The sequence below is a fragment of the Lepeophtheirus salmonis genome, chromosome 1, assembly GCF_016086655.4.
Source record: "Lepeophtheirus salmonis chromosome 1, UVic_Lsal_1.4, whole genome shotgun sequence".
Lineage (NCBI taxonomy): Eukaryota > Metazoa > Arthropoda > Copepoda > Siphonostomatoida > Caligidae > Lepeophtheirus > Lepeophtheirus salmonis.
In genome coordinates this window covers 54,895,439-54,918,830 of record NC_052131.2, presented here as the reverse complement: position 1 = coordinate 54,918,830, position 23,392 = coordinate 54,895,439, and the positions used below count along the sequence as shown (strand labels likewise).

The window sequence follows — 23,392 nt, the reverse complement described above, 5'->3', positions numbered from 1 at the left end:
TGTATATAGCTATAAAGTAACAATATAGAACAAATAAATACAAAAAATGGTATTACGCAGAAAAGTATTCTATTTATTTCTTAGCCCCTATGATGTGATGAAAAGGAAGTTAAAGAAGAAGAAGAGAACATTCATTGGTTGTTTGTTTGTTTGGTGCAATGCGAAGGTTAAGATTACGCAACGTTCCCAAATTATTTATTAGATTAAGTAAAAAGTTCTCTGTGTTTTTCTTTAATGTAATGTTCCTTTAATGGGTTAGATGGAGTTGCACTGATTAAGTATAAGTAAACATTATAATATTACATTACAATTACTCAATCTAACCTAGGAAGGTTTTTTGCGAATGTTTTTAGTGAGTGATTAATACATTGCATCAAAAAGGCTTAAGCTAAGCTTAAAGATTAAGTGTAAACTTTAAAAAAGTTCATTTACAGTTTTGTGTTTGGTGAAGTTAATTTTATTGTCAAAATATAGCGAAAAAACGATCATAACTTTTTACTTCGCCTATTATTAATATTTTATTCTAATAATACGTCATTCAAAAACCAGTTACGATTGGCAGATTTTCTATAAGAATAAAAATGTTACAATATGGCAATGTTGGAAATCGGGCATTTTGCAAATTGCCCTGCCATCAGGATAAATGCCAGTAAGAGGGGACATTTCCCTAATTGTCCAAGCATTATTTAATATGCTCGCTCTATGGGGCAATTTGAAAAATGCAGAGTGACATAGCATGATATAGGAAACCACCGCCAGATGAATGCCTGCTGACGGTCCGTCCTAATTATCCTTAATGAAGGGGTTGTTGAAAGCATCAGCAGGGTGCATAAACATAGTACAAATTTTTGCTAACCTATGCAGACCCGTCGCAAGACCGTACTAGAAATCCTAAATGAACAACAGGCCCACGGGCTGTAAAAGGCATCGGGGAGGCAGCATAGCATAATATAAGAAAGTGCCGCCCAATATTAATATACTGACAGAGCATTATAAAAACCCTATCCCACAGATTGTTAAAGGGAACGGCAGTGTGGCAAAACAAGAAAAAGATATACTTAATTAACCACAGGGCGATGGATTTTAAGGGGCATCACCTGGGTCCAAAAACATGGTATCTGCGCACTTATGCAGACCCGTTAAAGGTGCATTATAAATATTTTAAATGAACCACAGGCCAACGGATTCTAAAGGGCATCGGCTAAACCACTTAACATGATATAGTTAACTGCCACCCAATGTATACTTGCTGAGGAACCCTTTTTAAATATTCAAAATAAAATCCTCACCCACTTGTCGAAAAAGGAAACGGCGGGGCCGTATGACATGATAATTACAACTGCCCCGATATATAGACCGTGAAAATACCATTATAAATATCCAAAATAAACCCCAGGCCCATCAATATATTGTACATAGATTAGGATGTTCTGAAAGTTTGAAATAGGCAATACGGTTTTTTTTTTTTTTTTTAGTCCTTTTTAAAACTAAAAATTAAGTTTGCTGTGGGTATTTTATTGTATTATGGTGCCCTATGTTGACTAAACTACCTGTGGATTTGAATATTTTGCAAATTGTCCAATAGAACGGTATTAATGCAATTTCGAAGGACTTCAAGCTAAAATAAAGGAAGACTTAAATTATACATGGAAGATACATTTAGGCTATAATATATGTATGAGGGGGAAACTTCTGCACGGCGAAACTTCCCAGAGCGAAACTGCACAGGGGGGTAACTTTCGGTCACGATAGAAATACAAGGTTATACTTTAAGGCTTTTTCGACTGATGTTTGACTTCCACCACACTTTTTAATAGTGACGTCATAGAGAATAGCTAAGGTGCTCTCATACCATTTATTCTTCAAATTGTAAAGGCGGCTACGTTCATTTTCGATTTCTTTTATTATAACACAGCGCAAGACATATGTTATAAATCCAGTTTTTTTTTTTAGCTGGCCCGTTATTTGTAATTGGTAGTATACGGAAGGAATTTTCTTTTCCTTAGTAGTTGTCATTATTATTAATTAATTCCTGAGTGGTGAACATCTTTTCCTAAATAGATTCAATTATATTCAAAACCTGTTTTAACGTTCGTGTGTGCTCTTAAAAGACGGAGCGTAAACCTGAGGATTTGTTGCAGAGATATCATTGTAAGTTCTTGTTGGATTCAGAGTAGAATTGGGGATCCACATTGGAGTAATTCTAGAAAATGTCCTTGTTCATATTATTTTCTCCTGCTTCCCTTTTCACAGCTAATTGTAGCTAACTTAATTAAACGTCATGAGCATTATTCTTTCCCTCCTTCAAAACCTCCTCCAAATTTTGAGCATTACCATGTTGATTTTCGGTTGCTTTTTTTGATATGTCCAATCCACACTGGATTTTCACCTTTGTACATAAAGAAGGGATTTGTGTAAAGAAAAAACTAAATTTAGTGATTAATAAAGGGAAAAAAGTTTATGCGTGTATTTTTTCCTCTCTTTCGTTCATTATTTAATCAATCGTGGGGGTGTTAACATTCCCTGCAAAAGGAAAACTCTAGCCTATCTTTAGTGTAAATTGATTTAAAAATCTAAATAGAATATATATAAATTTCAAGATAAGTATAATATTTTCTCTGGAGTAATGCTATTACAATTTAATAGCAGTACTTGACCCCCAATCATATAAAAGGAAGCTGATGTTTCAAGGATTTTAATTCAGGATTACCATATATCTCGCTCCCTCATTCTCCTTGCCCTCTTATACAACCTTCATCTCTGAGCATCATTGTGTATATAAAATATAATATTGGCTGAGTATATAACTATTAACAGTTCTGTGTGCTTTTTTTGTCAGATGAAGCACATAAAAGAACGAAAAGATGAAAAGCCCTTAATTATAGACTCTTAATATACATATATTGTGACGTCATCTACTTCACTAAGTACCTACATATTTGCAGAACAAACACTTATATTACTAATACTGCCATATTATTATTAACATCCGGATCTCCTCCTAAAGCCCCCATAATCTTCCTCGTTAGTAGTCTATTTATTTTATTTAGTTGTGAAAGCAAATTTGTTTGATTCGTAAACCTGTCAACAAAGTGATTATTCCGTCGTAAAGTGTATAGAGCTTTTTCATGTGACGTCAACATTGTTAATTTAGTGTTTCTTGGTGGCCTAAAAAACTAAGTTTTATAACAATATAAAACCTTTCTTCACTCATATTAAGGACAGTAGTGAATTACTGCCAAAACGGGACCAACAACAATTCTTATATATGTCAAAGTATTAAAAATATGATATTACATTGCTATATAATCTTATTTCCATAGAGTAGACAATTAGTGTTGTGACGGTCCTTATTTATGACTGAAGACTGACCAGCTTAGTCCAAGTCCGGTACAGTTTAGTCCTACATATCAGTCCTAAAACTTATAAAGTTCGGTCCATGATGACGTCTCTCAATTTTATTTCTTCTTTTTTTAATCAATAGTTCCAGTAGTCACAGTCCGATGGACCGACGATCTTAAGGACGGATAAGACCGGTTCTAAGACTGGACATGACCGAAGAAATAGAGACAAGAATTACAATGGGAAGACTACGATATTTTCCTTTCATTAATTATTCTACTTTTCTGGTATTTAATAATATTAAAAAAAGTAAAGTGTTCAGATCTTGTGATTTAGTAAAGATTTTTAGTACACATTACTTTGATTTTATTCAAATATCAATGTTTATCATTGGCTTCAAGTAGTATTCAATGTAGGTCTGAAGTCATTTTTATTCGTTAAGCCATTTAAAGATTTATTGGAAATTTGTGTTTCCGTCAATTATAATGCAATTTATGAGGTCAGTGAAAACCCTCTATTATGTGTTCAACGAACAAATACCGTTAGAATTGTGTGACAAAAGTATTTATTTATCACTTATAGAGTCCAAAGTCAATCGTGAAATCTGATATTAGTAGTTGAGGTCTTAAAGGCTTACACTAAGTTAGGAAATAAAGAGATTTGTTGAGAAGTTTGATACATTATCATATATATAGATGGATTCATTTCATAATTAATGTTAGTTAGATTCAATCGCAACAAACTCTGGAGGAGATATTAGTACTTAATTCATCGTCGTTTATTTAGTGAGAAAGAAGTGATCTTAACAATTTATACAATATAATATTCTGTCAAAACGGGGGCTGAAAATGTTCACCTATCCAACTCTTAAGGTACAATAAATTTAATATAATATTAATTAATATCTGGTCAAAAATTGCTATAAAAAAGTGAGCGCTCAGTCAATTATAATGATATTAAATAATATTTTGTCAAAAAGTATTACCTTGATATAAAATTTAAAAATAAGAACTTTGCTCTAGGATTACGTAATTACAAAATAATACTCCTTTACTCATTTACGTAAACGCAATTTTCTTTACACATCAGCAAAAATAGACCGGAGTTCATCGAACTCCTGGAAGGAGTGAGCGATTTTTTTATGTTTCCTTTTACATAATAGTAATGTAAAGTGAAGAATATTCTCCCCTTTTATCTCACGTTTGCGTAAATAAATTACATTATATTTTATTTTTCGGATAAGAAGACTGGGAATCGAAAAATAATATATTTTTATGAAGAGAAGAAAAGAGAGAGAGAGGAGGGTGTTCTTAGTTGAACCACTCCTGCTACTACTATTAGTTATTACTAACAACCACCATCATCCGTAAAATTACGTCCATTTCTTGCCATAAAATAAATAGCTAAAGCAAACATGTATGCAAAAAATAAAAAAAGATAATAGTATCCAGTCACGCTGTTCTTCTCCTTCTCTAACTATAATAAATAATAATAATAATAAAAGTAGGAGAGAGAGAAGAAGAATAAGTGTGGGTATGCGCTCACTGCTGTATGTATGAAAGGGAGTGTGCCTTGGTGTGCCTTCTTTGTGCAAAGTGTGTGTGTTTCAAAATGGCGAAAGAAAGGCTCGCCTGTATTTTGCTGATGAGGAAAGAAATAAAGAAGGAGAGAGATAAAGAGAGTGTGAGAGAGAGAGAATGAAAAAAGGAGAAGAAGAATAAGTAATAGAGGAAAGAAGATCCTAGGAATTAGAAGAAGAAAAAAGAAGTGGAGATATATATTATTATTATTCATTATAACAAATAAAAATTCGGGAATTCTTTTTCCCTTCATTTATTTCGTGTACCAAAAAAAAAAAATCCTTGCTTCGTTAAGAATAAAATACCAATTAAATAGTTTCTATGTGTCTTGGATGTGCAGTTGTAGTATGGTGGCTTCCTTAAGAGTTGTTTGTGATTTTATATATGTGTGTGGATGAATCCATCGTGGATTTGGTCCCCTTCTGTGGATCACTTTGTCTCTACTCATGGATTTGACGACGAATGCTAATTAGGTAATAACGAACGGCTCCCAAGAATTCCCTCCATGATGCAGCAAATCATGCGATAATCCAATTAGTGTTGCCTACTATTAATAAATAGAAGCCCTACGAATTACAATTAATACAACGTATCGCGGTCTCAGGGATTTCCTTGCAAAAAAAAAAAAAAATCAATATTTTATTTGTAAGGATTATTCGGCAAAAGATTGTGTCTCAATCATTTTAATTAATTATTTTATACTATGAATATTCATCCACCTTGTTGTATACAGTACTTAGATAAAAAGATGATTTAGGGAGTTATTAAGGAGAAGAAAACGTTTCTTTTCGTAACGACGTAGAATCTTTGGAACAAACAAAACATTATTTTCTTGTCTGTTACTACCTTGTTATTCACTTTTGTGTATTGGTTGTGTGTTTGTCTATAGACTATATCTTTCCTTCCTATTGAGGGACAAAATTGTTTACGCATACTTGAAAATACGTTATTTTTTTAACATTATATGTGCTGTACAAGTTGCAATTTTGTACAAGTTGTAACTTGTATACGGAACTGGCAACCAAAGAAGTGGGATGAAGGATTTAGTGCACTTGGTATGAGTATCATGCAATTATTAAATATTATACCATGAATGGTGTATATATGAATTATGTCATTTCTGACTTTTTGGATAAAAACTACCCATGGTACATTAATGTAATTCCAAAGTAATTTGAATAGGATCAATTAGTAATTAGAATTAACCATGTTGTAATTATATACATTTTAATATGATGAAATTGTAACTTGTACTATTTGCCATACAAGTTGCAACCTGTACACAATATGTGTAGCGAGATTGTAACTATCGTTGGATTTCGGTCTGGAGATCCTAGAGGGGTGTAAGATTGACAAATAATTCTTTGTAAGTTCGGTTCTACATAAAAAATGAAATTTCATTTTATTGACCGAAATGAAAACATGTCGTTTTCGGACCGAGTATCAAGAGTAGTTTCAACCTAAAAAGCTATCAGGACAAGAATAAAACTTTGATCTTGATGAGGACCAATAGAAAATATTTGTTCAGTTTTTTTATAATATATAATTTCAATCTTATTACTGTTTTTGTCTTGACTATGAGTTCAATAACTTTTAAAAAAAAATAGTGTCGATAGTTGTTTCAAGACCATGAACGAATTAAAAACTACTTCAGTGATATATGTAATGCGATGATTAATATTCCAGTATTTGCTTTGTATGTTAATGATTTAATTTAATTATTGACTTCTTTTAATAGCAATTACCAATTGATAAAAATTATGTAGCACTTTTTAATCTCTAATGAGACCTATAAAATTGGCTATCAATTCTAGTATCAAGACCATGAACCAATTAAAACTACCTCAATAATAAATGTAATGCAATAATTAACATTCCATTAAATGTCTGGTATATTAATAATTTAATTATTGACTTTTCTAATAAAATTACTTGTTATTGACACTGAACACGTTAAGTATCACTAATAAATATAATGTAATAATTGACATGCCATTAGATGGTCGATTTATTAAATATTGTAACTAGTGTCTTTTATAATAACAATTACTAAATAATCAGTTTTCATTATATAGTGTTCGAAGTTTTATTTGCTCGTAAATGATAAGTCATTTTTATATGCAAATCAAAATGATCAAAGGCATCAATTAGTCTGTAATTGAAATAACGTCTGTTATCATTATCAACATACTTATAAATTCCAAATAGAACAATCTGCTAGCATCCCTCTGTCTTGGATACAACTTCAAATGTTATCTATATACATTAGTCTATATGACATCGATTAATGACAAAATGCAACAACATTTTTGCCCGCTGGCTGAAACCCACATTTATTATGTATGACTATTAAAACTTTCAATTCATGAAAGTTTGACCTTTAATTTATATGTATAACTATCAATTAACTTGTTTTAATTCCCTTATATATAAAGTATGTATTTATATAGACTCATAAGTAATTAATTTTTTTTCATCGGAATTATCGTAATATCTATTCACGCAACCTAACCAGCTAATTATATTGCAATTTTTTAATAAATATTATAGACTTAATTGACCATAAATAAATCAAAATCGACATTTTTAAAGGCAAGTTTTCTTTTTTATTGAAATATAAGGTCTATTCTATAAGTTCAGCTATGATGTAAAGCATTTGAAGAAAAAATAAAAAAGTCTAAGTAAGGTCCTTCATTTTACTCGATTTTTTGTGGTTATATATATTTAAAAAGAAAATTTTTAAAAAGATAACGTAATAAATAATTCCTTTTTTAAATGCTGAAATGTTTTTATCAATTTATTATTTATTTTGATTTTCATATACATCGTTTTTTCATGTCGAAATATGGCACTGAATCTTAGTTATACCCTCAAAACCTGATTTAAAAAAAAAGGCTTTAAAGGCCAAACTTTCATGAATTGAAAATTTTAAGGGTCATATTCATGTTCTACGGCGTTCCAAGACCTTCATTATTCTTGCATAGTGTTATGTGTACCTCTAAATGGAAGGATCACATTTTATCTACTTGAAAATTTTCCGTTGTTCAACTTTTCCTAGTGTAAATCAAATCTGTACCTTTATTTTTCTGACTATTGAGTCACTCTTTGTAAACTATTTTATGATATATGTAAATAATGTATAATAATTTATTACAAATTGTATCCAATTATCTATTAGTATTATTAAAGCAATATCTCTAATAATGATTATTATTTTATCCTTACTTCCTTTCCCAATTTTTTTTTTTTTAATTAATTTAATTGTATCATTATTTGAACAAAGAAATATTGATAATCTTATCAATATTTAATATTAGTTGTGTAAAAAGTGCGTACGAAAAAATGTCCAGTTTAATTATTTCATATTTGACTGCAAAAATAGTAAAATATCTGGTATATAATTTATTAACAAAGAATAAAGCTTTGTTAGTGAAAGTTTGACCAAAATATGACGAGTGACAATGAGTGAACATCATGAACAAAGATTAGTGATGGGACAATTCCAAAATAAATTCCGAAGCCGATTACGATTCTTTAATATTTTAAATAATAGTTAAAAAATATCATTTTACTATCAGGGGCGACCATAGAACTATATATATATTTATTTTTTTTGAATTTAATAAAAAGAAAATTTTTTGAGAAAAAAATTGAAAAATTAAATTAAATTAATTCAATTTTTTGATAAAAAATTTTATATATACAATTTGATATAGAAATTTTCAAAAAAATCTACAATTATTCTCAAAAAAAGTAATTTTTTTGGAAAAATTATTTCAGAAATTCCCAGCTGTTCTCAAAAAATAATTTTTTTAAATACAAATTCAAATATTAAATTTTCTAGTATAAAATCCAGAAAATTCCTTAATTTTAGGGAGCGGGGCTATTTTTTTTTTTCATCACTTAGAAAAGTAATAAATAGTTAAATACCAGTAATAGTCTCTAACGTAACGTCAAGATCTTGGGATTAATCCCGAGGAGTGGTATCCCCAGTCAGGATAAATTCCACTAATTTTTTGAGGATGCTATCATTGAAGCTTGTGTAGGATTTAAACCCTGAGTCGAGGCTTTAATCAAGGCTGGTGGAGGAGATATTTTGGTTTAAAATATGTTAATTCCATTGTGATACTCTTATTGAATAAAAATTTATTAGTCTTTAAAGTTTAAGCTATCAGGATGGGCATTTTTGCATATCCACTCTGTCTTTGTACTCTATTCTGTTCATATTTCTCTAATTTTATAGTACATACTAACTTTTTTTTTTTTTTACAGATATTTTTGCTAAAATGCAGATTTTTATTTTGATCGATCTGTCCTCAGGGAATGGATGAAGAGAGATAAAATACTTTAAAAGTTATAAAAAAATAAAAATGAATATCCGCCGTCGTAAGGTCCTTCGAATCCCTTCTTCAGGACGTTTCCTTTCAATACTACTACAACTCTTTCTTTGCTCATCAAGTTTTGCATCTAATTTAACAACATCATTAGAGGAGATTGAACATTATTGTGACGAGTCCTCGCCGCTCAGCACAAAGTATTTCATTCCTTTTTATGAGTCCTCGCGGACTACGATAGGATGTGTATCCAAAGTGTCCTCAGACTCTCCTGCTGTTCATGTAGTTAAGCTTAATAATTCAAATAGCTACGTCAAAGACATCATATTATTAACTGTAAACGGTAAGCACTGAATTGTATTTTTTTATTTGTGTTTTAAATAATGTTGTTTGGTTACCAATACGGTAGTAATACCGGAGTACTAACGTTTTTGAAACACCCCCCAATTTCTGAGTCAGAACATTGTAGTATGACATTTTAGAGTATGAAAATTCTCTTTTATAACGTTTTTAAATTTCTGGGATTGTTCCCTCCTTCTACACGAGACAAAAACACTCTGGACCAATGTTATTAGAACAAGGTTAAGCAGCAAGGAAATCGTAGGACATACAGGGTTATTCGCAGGATTATTTATATATGTATATATATATTTTTTTTTTTTTTTTGGGGGGACTAGGTTTTTTGAATATTTTTTTTGGGAAAAAAAAATCCGAAAATCGAATATTTTTTGAAAAAATTTCAAATATCATATATTTCGGAATTTTTTTTCAACGAGTTAAATATATATATAAAAAAGAAATTCTAATATTTTATTTACGAGAAAAAATTTCAAAAATCCACAGCTATTGGCATAAAATAAAATTTCAAAAATCAAAATTAAATATTGGGAAATAGTTAACAAAAATCCATAGCTTTTCTCAAAAAAAATTAAATTTTAACTTCTAATATTGAATTTTTTCCAGAAAAATTTCTAAAATCAATACATATTTAAAAAAAATTTAATTTATGAAGAAAAAATTTAATTAAATTTCAAATTTTTTGAAATATTCAATTTTCTAGTTAAAAAAAAATTCCTTAATTTAGGGCGGGTCTACATTCCTTCCAGCCCATCCCTTGCAGATGCCCCTAGCATACCATAGATTACTTAACATTATCTTTTAGGGAGAATCCAAGACATAGTTATTATATAGTCCTATGTAGTTTTTTGTCTATAGATAATTTTATATTAATTAATTAAGTAGTCTTATGTTTCACCTAAACGATAAAATAAAATAATTCATTGAATCAAAAAGTAATGCCTATAATTGAGGCTGTACGATTTAAAAAATGAATATTTTATCCAGATGTTAAGTAAGCCACATAAAAATTTTATCGCTAAATTGTCTTGTTATATTTTATCAGATCCTAAAATGTGTTTAAAATATGTTATTACCTCGTTATACAATCTTATTTCTATATTTTAGACAAAAATTAACTATTACAATCGAAATAATAAGATATTATTCTACTTTGAATCCTAATTCTATAAAAAAAAATGTTACAAATCTAGCCATTTTTATGAATTTTCAGTAGATGTAACGATCAAGTAATATTCAATGTAGATTTCAGTCCTTTTTTACTACATGTAGTAAAAATATCAACTTTGATTACCCAAGATGGCGTCTCCAAGAATTATGTTTAAATTTATGACATCAGTGAAAATGCTCCATAGTTATACTCTTAGGAATATAACTACAGAGCAATACATGATCCTGTATTTGGGGGTCCCAATAGTATCATCCGTTATGCTAGTAAATTTTTAGTAAAAACTAGCGTTGGATCCTTGTAAAAAGATTGCTGCCCTATCAGTCCGATCCTAATAAAGACCGATGTATAGATCCTTAAAACCGTTGAATGGTAAAAAATATCGGAGCAATAAAAGAAAACACTGAAGAAAAAAAAAAGGAGGGGGGGAGACTGATAAGGAAATCCTACTACTGATCCAACACTAGTGAGAACTGAAGATCGTTGCTGACTAAGCTTATATAATAACATTGCTTTGGTCCCCTTTAATGATATTTTTGCTTCATAATTTTAGTCCAATAAGTATCAAAATACCGATGCTAACACCTTAGAACCTTTACAAAAATATTGTTACCTTGATGATTCTAGTTTGAATACAACTCCTTATTTAGTCGAATGCTGTTGCTTAAGGTACATGGACTACACATATTGCTTGTCATCCCATTACCTTTTTAATCCTTAATGTTTCATTTTGGAAAATTACGTGTTTATTTTTTGTTATGTTGCTTGCTACATACACAAAGCCACTTCTCAACTATTTAAATATGAATATACATTTTTAAATCTTTATATGTGACACCTGTATTACGTCTGATGTAATGTTGGATATTAAAATTGTCCCTATATTCAATTGTCTGTTAATTAATTTCATCATTTATTGCGCAATTTTTGACGACGACAACAACTGTCATTATAGAGCGTTTTCACTTACGTCATCAATTCCATCATAATTGAAGGAGGCGCTATCTTGGGTACTAAAAGTTGATATTTTTATTACATAAAATGGACAAATTTCCAATGAACCTTGATAAAACTCCATCAAATGGCTTTTGTGAATAAAAAAGATATTGAATACTTCTTTATGTCAATGACAAACAGTGATATTTGTATATAATCGTAGTGCTGAAAATCCTTAAAAATGGATATATTTGTTATTATTTTTCTTGCTGATCGATTATGAACGCTTAAGGTAGGATAATTACGGAAAAATATTTTATTATTTCCCTATTAATAGTTAATTTTTATCTACACTGTGGAAATAAAATTGTATAACAATGTAATAACATATTTTAAACAATTTTAGGGTCGGATATATAATATAACAAGGCAATTAAGTGTTAATTTTTTTATAAATAGTATGGTTCAAGTACATGTTCATTTTGACATCTAATAGTTCATCATTTTCTTTAATATTAATAATAAAAAAATAGTTTTATTTTTATAAAAAATTATCTTAGTCTTCCCTTAATACAGCACTGAAATACGATTACTACGATGTAATAACTAGGTTTTATTCCCTGGAAAAATCGATTCGATTATTACTGGGAATTTTTTGGCTTTTAATGAAAAACGAGTTGTCTTTGTTTTAAAACTTGGTTGTTTATACCCCTCAAATTGTTATGTCACGTAAAAATAAGATAGGATTTTTTGAAATATCTGTCAAAAATTAACGAACAATACAAACATTGTGGAAATGGTTCCAACAAAAAAAATTGAGAATAGAATTCGGAATTTGAGTGTTTTGTTTTTAAATCAGACATCGTAAAATTCGTTTTATACATTTCTGCATCAATTTTGAAAGACTTAAAATGCTTTAATTGTTTTTCTTCTCTTCATTTATTATTTATAGATCATGGAGAATATTCAAACGGAAATGGAATGGTGTTAATTCTCATATCCAATTATCCCGTTAACTGGCGCATTTCTTTAATTACTAATGACTTAAATCTTTTAAAAGGCAAACACACAGTGATTCTTTCAGCAGACTCTAATATAGTCGAAAAAAATTTCCGAATTCACAACTTACAGCAAGTTCGAGACTCACCCTCAAGCCTCTCGAGTTCAGCTATAAAAAGTTATGTGAACAACCAATGGGGAGCAATAACAACTTTTTCGCAAATCGGGGTTGCTCTTAGAATTAAAATAGCTTTACCTCCATCTGGTAAGAAATTATAAATTTAACATATACATAATTTTTCCATGTAACTTTTCAATTATGACCCTTTAGATAGTCTACCAGAAGTTTGTGATCTAGAAACATCCTCTCCTAGTGAAGGAGTCTACTCATATTTTATAGAAAAGAAGGAGGCAACCGGATGTTATCATGAAGAAATGGCCGGTACTTCAGAGTTTGATGTGTATCTCATCGATTTGGAGGCCGCAGATAACTCATCTTTGCATCAACCTAATAATGCCTCAGTATATCTTTCTTTAAATCCAGATATTAAGCTTACTCATGGTGCAGCCCTTAACAGGGATCTTATTCTTGTATTGAAATCATCTCAGCCTGTCAGATGGCTTTTACAGGTAGGAGAAGGGATATAATTATGATAACTAGAAGTGTCTAAATTTTCGTGTTCTACGTAAAGTCCACTTTGTGAATATCCACATAATATCGAAGGTTGAGAGCCAAATTATTGTGACTCAAAAATTACAAATATTTGTCTTAAACAAATAACAAAATAACGAAGTTGAACGGAGTTTATGTTTTTGCCTCTGTGTGTGTGTTTTTTTTTTTTTTTTAGTTTGTTTGTCTGTCTGTTTGTCACAAGGAGAATGGCAAAAGTTACAGATCGATTTTGATCTAACTTGGTGCGAAGATTATTATTGATGAAAATCGTGTGTATTTTGGGTATATTAAAAAAATCTGAAAATCAACATGGTAACCCTGGTAATTTGAAGAATGTATTAGAGGAGGAGTGCAGCTTCGCTGTTATGACGGGTTTTTTAAGATTAGATATAATGAGCTATGACGAGGGAGAGAAGGAAATAAATAAGGACATAGGCAATAATTACTCCGATGTCGATCCTCAATTCTACTATGTGTCCAAAAAAGACTTAACGTTATAACTCTGCAACAAATCAGCAAGGTTACTCTCCGTCTTTTATGAGCACACACGCATTGAGGTCTGGTTTTGAATTTAATTGAATGTAGTAGGTAAGAAAGTTCACTACTCGATAGTTAAATAATAATGACAACCGTAAAGAAAAGAAATCTCTTTCTTCAGATCAGCAATTCCAAAAAAAAGAGTAAGAAGTCATTAAATTTTGAGAGTTCAAGGTAGCACAAAATATTTAAAATACATGATCGACCATATCTTTTGGAACATAATGAGGTACAGAGCTCAAACTAGTGTCCTAATGTAGCTTTAATAAAGATGCTTCATATAGCATAAAATTCAATTTAGATAAAATTACCAAAACGGAGGTTTGTGCTCTATCGAATGCTCATTCTAGTTCATAATGAAAAAAAAGGAGTTTCCATCTGTAAACATGAAAAAAAAAAAAAACTTATATTGTTTAAACAGTGTTCCATTGTGTAAAGTAAATATTTGAGTTACGACAATTTGGCTCTCAGCCCACGATACCTAATGTTGTTTCTCCTTTTTAATACAATATCAAGTCCTATTCTTTTAATAAGAAAGGAGTTGTAGTAGCGTCTCTAGTTTTTCACTGTACTAATCATTACTCAAATGTTTCGATTATTCGAGTTCAAGTTAAATCCAGGTGAATTTGAGTAATTTTCATACAATAATCGGCTTTTTATAGTAAAGTTTTTTTGGTTTTTTTTTCAAGTTCGAGCTATAATCGAATCCAACTTTAATAATCACAATATTTTAGTTAATTCATTATTTCTCATTAATCTTTTTAGAGTACTGACTTGGCTGGGAATTTGACTGTAATATCCAATGGAGAAAATGTTGAGGACTTCTCACTGGCCTCGTCACAAAGACTGAAAATTATTAAACAACAACTTCCTAACTCATTAAATTCCTTGCGCAGCTCTGTATTAACAGATGTTGGAAGCTCTTCTGTTGTATCCTATATTAAAGTGGAGCTAGCAAATGTTTTAACTCTCATAATACCTCCACGATCTAAAAGTGGTAAGAATCTCAATTTGATCGTATTTTGGGACCCACTACATACTATGTATTTATTACTTTTGTTACTTCTAGGCTTAGTGTCTGTCTATGGTCACCGAGAGTTTCGCGGATCATCCGAGTTAAGTCGAAATCACCCCAAAACAAATATGCTTCTTGGAAATGATCGATCCATTATTATCCCTGAAAAAGCGGGAAGGACTCAAAACATAAATATAAGTAAGATTAATCGTTGAACACCAAAATGTGACTCTGTATAAACCGTGTGTTACATTAAAATCTGAACATCTTGAATTTTAAACTTCAACAAGATATAAATATTAATTAATTTCAACAAAATTAATAATATAAACAGATGTGTGTCTGAGCTCTCTTAATAATTAATGTAGCCACCCTTAGCGGCAATGATCGCTTCTAGCCGGTGGAAGGCCTAGCAGATGTAGTCCTCTGTCATGGCGTCTAAGTGCTGGCTGGCAGTGGCTTTGAGGCCCTCGGTGTTTGGATGAGGGACACTCCAGGCCTTCCTCTCGATATTCAACCAAAAGGTGTAGTTGAAGGGGTTAGCATCAGGGCTGTAGGGGGACTAAAAGTTCCAAAAAAGAGTTCAAAAGAACTCAAAAGCCCCATCCAACACTCATTCAAAAGATTCTTTCAACGAAGGAGATGGGGTTCTTTCATTGTTGGTGTCAAATATGGCCTCTCCGCCCTCACAAGGGTATTTCCATCCACTTTTTTTGATAGCTCTCTGAACAGTCTGGTGTGAAACCCGAGATCTCTTGCATGGGCACTCATAGACTTAAGGGAATAAGCCCTTGCTGTTATCTTAAACTCATCCGTGTCCAGTTTGTACTTTTTGACAGAGCCCTTCTTCCTCTCAAAAGTTTTGGACTTGCTGATGGTGGTCCTAGCGATGATCAACTGCTTGGACTGCACGAATGGAAATTCGTCGATCACGTTCAAGTATCTTGAAATGTACATAAGCTGGAGAGCTCAAGTTTGTTTTGTTTTGTAACTAATTGCTTATATATATGAATATGAATTAATTTAAATCGCTTAATCTTCATTAATTATAGAATTAGTAAGTGTTCAGATTTCAATGGACCACCCACCATGATAATACCTATAAATGATTAATTAATTAATATTATAGGTAAAGAGTATGAACAATTAAAGTTTCATTTATGGACCTCAATGAAAAAAGACTGTAATCAAAAGGAAACTTCCGTCATGTTTCCTCGATCCATTATTGAGGAGTTTAATATAACTAAAATGACTTTAAACGATCCCAGTTGTACAGCATCAATCAATGGATCCTACGTTATTCTCAAATCCGTAGGAACGTCTTGTGGTTCTCTTAATTACTTTTCTGGTAAACACCCTATGTTGAAAAATAATGTTAGACTCTATATCGAAGGAGACACAAAGCTCCAAATCCGTATTCCTTTCAATTGTCGTTTCCAAAATGGATTTCCGGGCTTTCCTTCCTCTTCTAGTGAGAATCAGGATGCAAGTGAAGAAGATGATCTTGATGACGACGATGAAAAGGACTACTATGACGAAGATGACTATGGTGATGAAGAAATGTACGAACTCCATGTGTCTCGCATTAACAAGAAACGCCCAGAGCCATTGGTTAAGGAATTTGGCCAAACGGCTCAGCTTCAAATTGGAGATACCATCAAAGTTCAAACTAGTTTTGAAACACGAGCTTTACTTAATTTAGCCCTAGAGCGCTGTTGGTTAGCGGATCATTCCTCTCCAGATAGTGAACTTTTACTAGAGGAAGACCTTTGGTTGATTTGGGAGGGTTGTCCCTCCCATGAAAATATTACAGTCTTCAGCACTCTGGGTGGACGTAATCCTTCTTTTGCTTTCACAGTAAGTAAAGAAATTGCTAAGATGCGAAAGTTTTACATTTTCTGTGTTTTGGGGCTTTGCTCTCCACTCGCAACAAACAACGGAAATCTCAAAAAAGTAAGCCACTCGTTTTTTTTTTTTTTTTTTTAAATCACTATTACTATTTGGCTGCTTACCTATTTCAGTGCACAGATCCAACTCTTTCATGTAAAGAAAATGACTCACTTCATGTTGGTCCAACGGCTCAACAACTGAGTCGGAGGGGCCCCTTTTACATGATAGGAAAGGAGGATAAACCTGAAGCTCTTCTACACGTGGAAGAAGAGGATTTATTTACTACTACAGACTTTAATAACCACATCTGGCCTCCGAGTGATAAAAACAAGAGAGGTGATGGATCTCCTGATAAGAGTGATGAGGAAGATAGTGGTGTTCCTAATTCTGGACTAAGATCCTCTCATGTCATCATGGTAGGAGTTCCTACTGAAGTTGCTGTAGCAATTTCAATAGCATCATTTGTGATCGGAGCATCTCTAACTGGGATTCTATGTTGTCTTCATCACAGAAAAAAAATTCCTAAGGTAAGTGGTATCTACAAAACTAACTTTGATCAAAATATATATAATTAAAGCCAGGCCCGGTTTAAATTAAAGGACTCTAGGCAAAGAGTGGATACTCAAGGCAAGGAATGTAGGATTTAGTTGTACTCAATTCTGATTAGCTTAAAATTAGTAGTTGCTACATGTTCCTCCAGACACGCAGTCAGTTTGAACATGCCGTCTCCCCCCTAGTGAAAAGATAAAGTGATAGCGATAAGGGCGACTATGTCACAACAATAACACGATATTATAGGTCGGTGTTAGGGAGATAGTCTTCCTTATTTTTAGATTAAATTGTTTATTTTTCCCTTGATCGCGCTTTCCCTAGAGTTTTAGTCTTAGGTGGGCACTTGTCCAGATCCTGCCCTTGATTTGGGCAACATCGATGGATATAATCTGTAAATATTTACATTATGAAGAAAATTTTATATTAAGATCTTTCGGAAAAACGTCTAAATTGACATAAATTATTCAAAAAGACCAACAAAGGGTGGACCTTTTCCTAGAAAAGGTCCTTCTAAAAATATAAAATAAACAATTTTCTTCTTTTTCTACCAAAAGAAAAAAAATTGTAAAAAAAGGGCTCTGTATTTTATTTTTTAAAAAAGTGAAAATATTTTGACAGTAATCAAATTAAAAAAAAAGAAATTAAGATAAGTGCCCAGCATATTTACCTTTGGTGAAAGCTAAAACCGGTATTGACTAGAATTTGACTAACATACCCTTAATCCCATTAAATCGTTCAGTTATATAATTATAGGTAATAGGCCAAGTAAGGTTACCGAATATTATCTTGATATATTTTTCCTCCAAAAATAAACCATGAGTTTTAGTGAAACAAATCGATATCAAATGTTATTAAATTACTTAACCTTTGAAAATACTGACATAGCTGGATCATTTTTAATAACGTGAGCAATTTTTCAATTCGTCACATGTCCGTCTCGTCTCGATTTATTTCTCCGCACATATTCGTCTCATTAAAGTGAAACTCTAACATTAACATCAGAGCCGCTTTTAGTGGGGGAGGAGGCCCAGGCCTCGCAAAAAAATTAAAATATATCTATACACAAAAAAAAAGTCATTCAAAAATATAAAAAAATGACCTTTTCTTTTAAGGAGTAGCCTTTTCTTAACGAAAATGTCATTTAAAAAAATAGAAAACTGCATTAAATAAAATATGGCCCTATTAAATTAATAAATCCATTAGAAGGCCTGACCTTTTTTTCAGAGAAGATTTTAGTCTAACAATAAAATAAAATACTCTTTGATAAATATATGGTCCTTATTTAGGACTGAAGACTGCATTTCAGTCTTTGTCCGGTACAGTATATTCCTTAAACTTTTAAAGTTCGTACTTTGATGGCTTATACGCCTCCTTCCTCGTCCCAGCTAAACTGCCATCTTCCAAACATTAATCAAATTGTCAGGGTTACCATGTTGATTTTCACTGTCTTTTTTTTTAAATCCCGAAAATACACTCGATTTTAATCACTTGTTATGTTATCCCTCCCCTACTTCTGACTAAATTGTTGTCGAAAATACCAGGTTTTTTTCACAATTTTGAAATCAACAATATATATTTTGTCAAAAAAATGCAATTTGTGCTACTACTAAAACCGAGCCCTGATCAATATTCATAAATCATAATTGCTCATATAGTCATTCATTGTTCATCATTATTATTGCAGGAAAGCAGGAGAAGTATGCACGAACTACGACATGTGAACGTACGAGCTGATTGTGTGGATCAACACGCAGAGCTTCAATCCATGATTCCTTCTCAAATATCAACGTAGTCAAGGTATATGTATAGTGTGTATATTGCATACATAGAAAAACCCCTTCTGCACCCTTTCGTTTGAATGAAACGAAAGACGCGATACCATTCATTACAGGCCAATTATAATAAACTAATTCATTATAAACATCTTAGTCATCTACAACAACATGCATCTCCTCTAGTTATATGAAATTACTCTTAATTACATACATATTATGCATTTTATTATTTTTATTCATTACATACATCATTATGTATGTAAGTACGTCATTAATTATTATCATCATCATTTGAAATGCTCAATTACTTATAAGTTTATTTTATTTTTTGTCTTGTCTGTCCTCTATGACTTTAGAGTAGTAAGTTGGTAAGTTAAAAGATTTAACTTACTTGAGAAAAGTGATAATGATTGATAATAACCTTATAAATATTTATATAACCTTATTTTTACACTCTCCTTTTTCGCCAAGTGACTGACTCACACACACAATACCTATCTTTTTTAACCTATCATTCTCCCAAAGTACACAACACATTCACTCCCTTATTTATTATTGTATTCTTTCTTCTATATTGTGGTCTCTCAACACAAAAACAAGCTATGTAGAATGATTTTTTATCAAAATTGAGTCCCCTTTAAATTTTTTGAATCTATATATATATTAAATAAACATATTTATATAAATAATTATATAACAGTGTTGATTAATTTTGGGGCTCCCAATGAGGAAAGTATGTACTAGTGTTGTTTGGTATACCGGTACTGTCGTACCTGACTTAATTGGTACCCATACTAACTTCACTTCTACATCATAAAGGAATTGATCCGCCATTAATTATACCCCTCAAATTTCTGAGCCTCTCCCTTCCTCCTAACAGAACTGTCCTTTATACAAAAAGTAATAATGAAAATTGATCTTCATAAAGTCCTCAAATTTCGTAACTAAGTCCCACCTATACAAAACGTGCGTGTTAAGGGCTGAGAATTGCTTTTAATAAAAATTTTATGCGATATTTTTGATAAAGTAGTGTCGAAAAGTACCGAAATACCTCTACTAATGTTGGTATCGTGACAGCAATAGTCTGGATTATACCATGGAATTCTAAAGACCTGAAATAGTCATTGGTTGAGGAAAAAATTAGTCCACTTCATCTTTCACTCCATTTCTTCAAGAGGGGAAATAAAGAAAAACAAGCTAAGCTCCATGCGGATTATTCCATGGGTCTAGAATTCCATGATTATACTCTTTGACGAATAATTATCGTTCTTTTCTATTAACTTGTAATATTTTTTAGAGACGCCACAGCAAATTGGACTTTTAAATTCATTGTCACAATAATTTAAAAAAAATAGAAATTGATGTTTGAAAGGGACTTATAAATCAAAACTATATTTAACATTCTTCTTGGGCTATTATTTATCTCAACTAAATATTGAATATAATTCACTTTTTTTTTATTTCCCCAATATTGTTTTTGTGTTCACTCCACACTCCTCCCACAAATATCCTTCATTAGCTTTCCTTTCGATCTATGTATTATTTGTATGTTTAGTTTTTTTATCTTTAAAAAAAAGGAGTCATTCTTGGACCTGAATTATGAATAATTAATTGATTATCTGAATGGGTGGGATGATGGTCGTAGTACGCATTATTATATCCCTAAGAGGGAGACACATCAATGAATGTGAATTCTTCTTAATATATTTAATTACTACTACTCAAAGCACTCGCTCTTTTTTTCCTTTTCTGCATACACACAATTTCGTAAGAAAGAAAATCATTTAATTATTTTAATAATATTATGTGTTACAAATCACCCCCTCTATTGGATTAATTATGTAATAATAAGACTGACACTTATCATTTACTTATTTAATGAAGTCGTACGATTTCTTTCTTGTTCTTCTTCTTAATAATTAATTTGTGTCCATTTACAATTTTATGTTTGTACCCTTGTTCTTCTGTTTCCTTTAATTATCAACTACAACACATTATCAGTTATAACTTTAAAAGGGTAGTAATTAGTTGTTATATAAATCAAGGTATACTCTATACATGAAAGCTGGGTGGGTCACTTTTTGACCAACTTAAGGCTATTTTTCTATTTTAGTAGACATTTGATGAATTGAATTAAAAACCCTCATTTAGGGAATTAAAATTACTTTTTTATATAAATTAAAAATATTTGAACTCACGACATTTTGACATAATTCCCAATCTCTCATTTCATAACTACTTACTCTAAAAAATAGCCTTATAACGCATACTGAAATACCATTGGACTAGCCCTTAAAATCCTGTTTAGGGTTGAAATATATGTATATGTTGTGTACAAATTACCATATCTTGAAAAAAAATTTCAAAAATTAAATTTTCTAGTAAAAAGCAAACATTCCTTAATTTGGCTAGGGCTACATCACCTGCAGCCCACCACTTGCGGACGCCCCTGCTTGTGCACAACTTTTTTCTATAATATTTTTCTTTTAACATGCCTTTCCACCTACATTGCCCAACTATAGGTGAAAGTAGAAGAATGGAAAATTATTCATTTTCCATGAATAGAGTACTCCTTGTATAAATGTATTTAATTAATTATTAGAGGCTAAACTTTACCCTTAAAAACCCTCTAAAACTTGCTATTTCTTTTTTTATTATGTTCAACTATTAATGAATTAATTATATATTTATGTATGTATATAAATCCATTTATGGATCATTGAGTCGTCCACCCATTCTTATCATTTTAGTCAAAAAAGCACTTTCTCGACATGAATCTCATTTTTTTTTTCCATTTTTTCCGCCACTTAATTATTATGCTTCTCTTATTATTAATTATTGTTAGTTTATGTGTAATTATCATATTATGTATGCATTAATGATGATGCTTCCCTACTCTTAGTATCTACCTCAATTATTATAATTTTTTTTTTTTCAAAGAAGAAAATGCTTATGAGTTTTGAAAAGCAAAATATTCGTTAAATGATGACAAAGTTATCATTTGCTTCTTTGATTTTCTTTGATGATTAAAATATATATATATTCTTCTTTCTTTTTTTAAAGAAGGAAGAGAAGACATTTGTAAAACACTTGGAGAATATTTTGTAATGTTTGTAAGTCTGACGGTGATTATGTTATGTTTAATATAACATGTAAAAAAAAACCAAGACTGATGAATAACACGTATTTTTTTTTTTTAAATAAAACAATTATTGTTAATATTGGATTTAAAAAATGACATCAATTCATTTGTAGAGTTTCTTTTGTACGTATTTATAAATTGTGTCGTAGAGTGAACACTATTCAGAGGCGTCCGCAGGAATATATTTTGGGAGGAGCTTGGTTTTTGGATTTTTTATATTAGAAAAAAACCTCAAAAATTAAAAATGTTTGTAAAAGAAATTCTAAAATCCATAGCTATTCTCAAAAAATTTCAAAAATCAACGGCTATTCATAAAAAATTATTTTTTTGGATTAATGTTTAAATAATCCATAGGTATTCTCAAAAAATTTAAAAAAATTCACAAGAAATAAATTTTTGAAAAAAAAAAAATCAGATATTAAATTTTTTCAATAAAGTTTTAAAAATTATTTTTTTGGTAAAAAGCAAACTAATTTTTTTGTCGGGGGGGGCACAGTGCCTCCAGCCCACCCCTGTGGACGCCCTGCTATTTTTGAAATGAAATAATATGAAAGTGGAATTTTCCAGGATTATAAAAATAGATAAATTTCACTCTTAAGTCTTTTTAAAACTTGTTACGGTCATTTTAAAGATTTTGAGCTAATTTTCGTACAAGGTGAGATGATTCGACTATCAAATTGATGATTGAAAACAATTTAGTCATTTTCAAATGGTACAGTAATGGCCAAATAATCAGTGATTTTTTTGAAAGTTAATAGTTTTGTTTCAATTGAGCGTTTTCATGTGACGTAACAATGTTGAGTTTGTTCATTTTGGTGGCCTAAACTACTAAGTTTTAACCAGAATGAAAACCTTTTTTCCTTCATATTAAGGAAAATAGCCAACTATTGAATTTCCAATTGTGATCAACAAATAGTAGGACTGAAACCTTACTGTTTATCAAAAATCTATATCTTTATGGCCTAGATATATCTTAATACTAAAATGTATTAAAAATATGTTATTACATCGTTAAAAAGTCTTATTTACCTATTCTTGATACAAATAGATTCAATTCAAATAATACTGTTTATCATTCTTATGAAGTACAAT

At 30.9% G+C, this 23,392-nt stretch overlaps 1 protein-coding gene across 3 annotated transcripts; it reads left to right on the top strand.

The window, feature by feature from the left end:
- Window positions 1-4,791: 4,791 nt before the first annotated feature.
- Window positions 4,792-19,844, top strand: LOC121132084 (transforming growth factor beta receptor type 3). 3 transcript variants are annotated; one of them, XR_011784359.1, is made up of 10 exons: window positions 4,792-5,395; window positions 9,195-9,599; window positions 12,670-12,981; window positions 13,048-13,346; window positions 14,692-14,923; window positions 14,996-15,139; window positions 16,071-16,894; window positions 16,963-17,358; window positions 19,068-19,413; window positions 19,630-19,844. XR_011784359.1 is itself a non-coding variant. In XM_071894118.1 (9 exons), the coding sequence occupies exons 2-9, from the start codon at window positions 9,293-9,295 to the stop codon at window positions 19,173-19,175; spliced, it is 2,622 nt and encodes an 873-aa protein (XP_071750219.1). In that variant the 5' UTR covers window positions 4,792-5,395; window positions 9,195-9,292; the 3' UTR covers window positions 19,176-19,844. The 3 variants fall into 3 exon arrangements, 1 of the variants encoding a protein (XP_071750219.1); XR_011784358.1 differs by having other exon boundaries at window positions 19,068-19,417; XM_071894118.1 differs by having other exon boundaries at window positions 19,068-19,844.
- The last annotated feature ends 3,548 nt before the right edge of the window (window positions 19,845-23,392 follow it).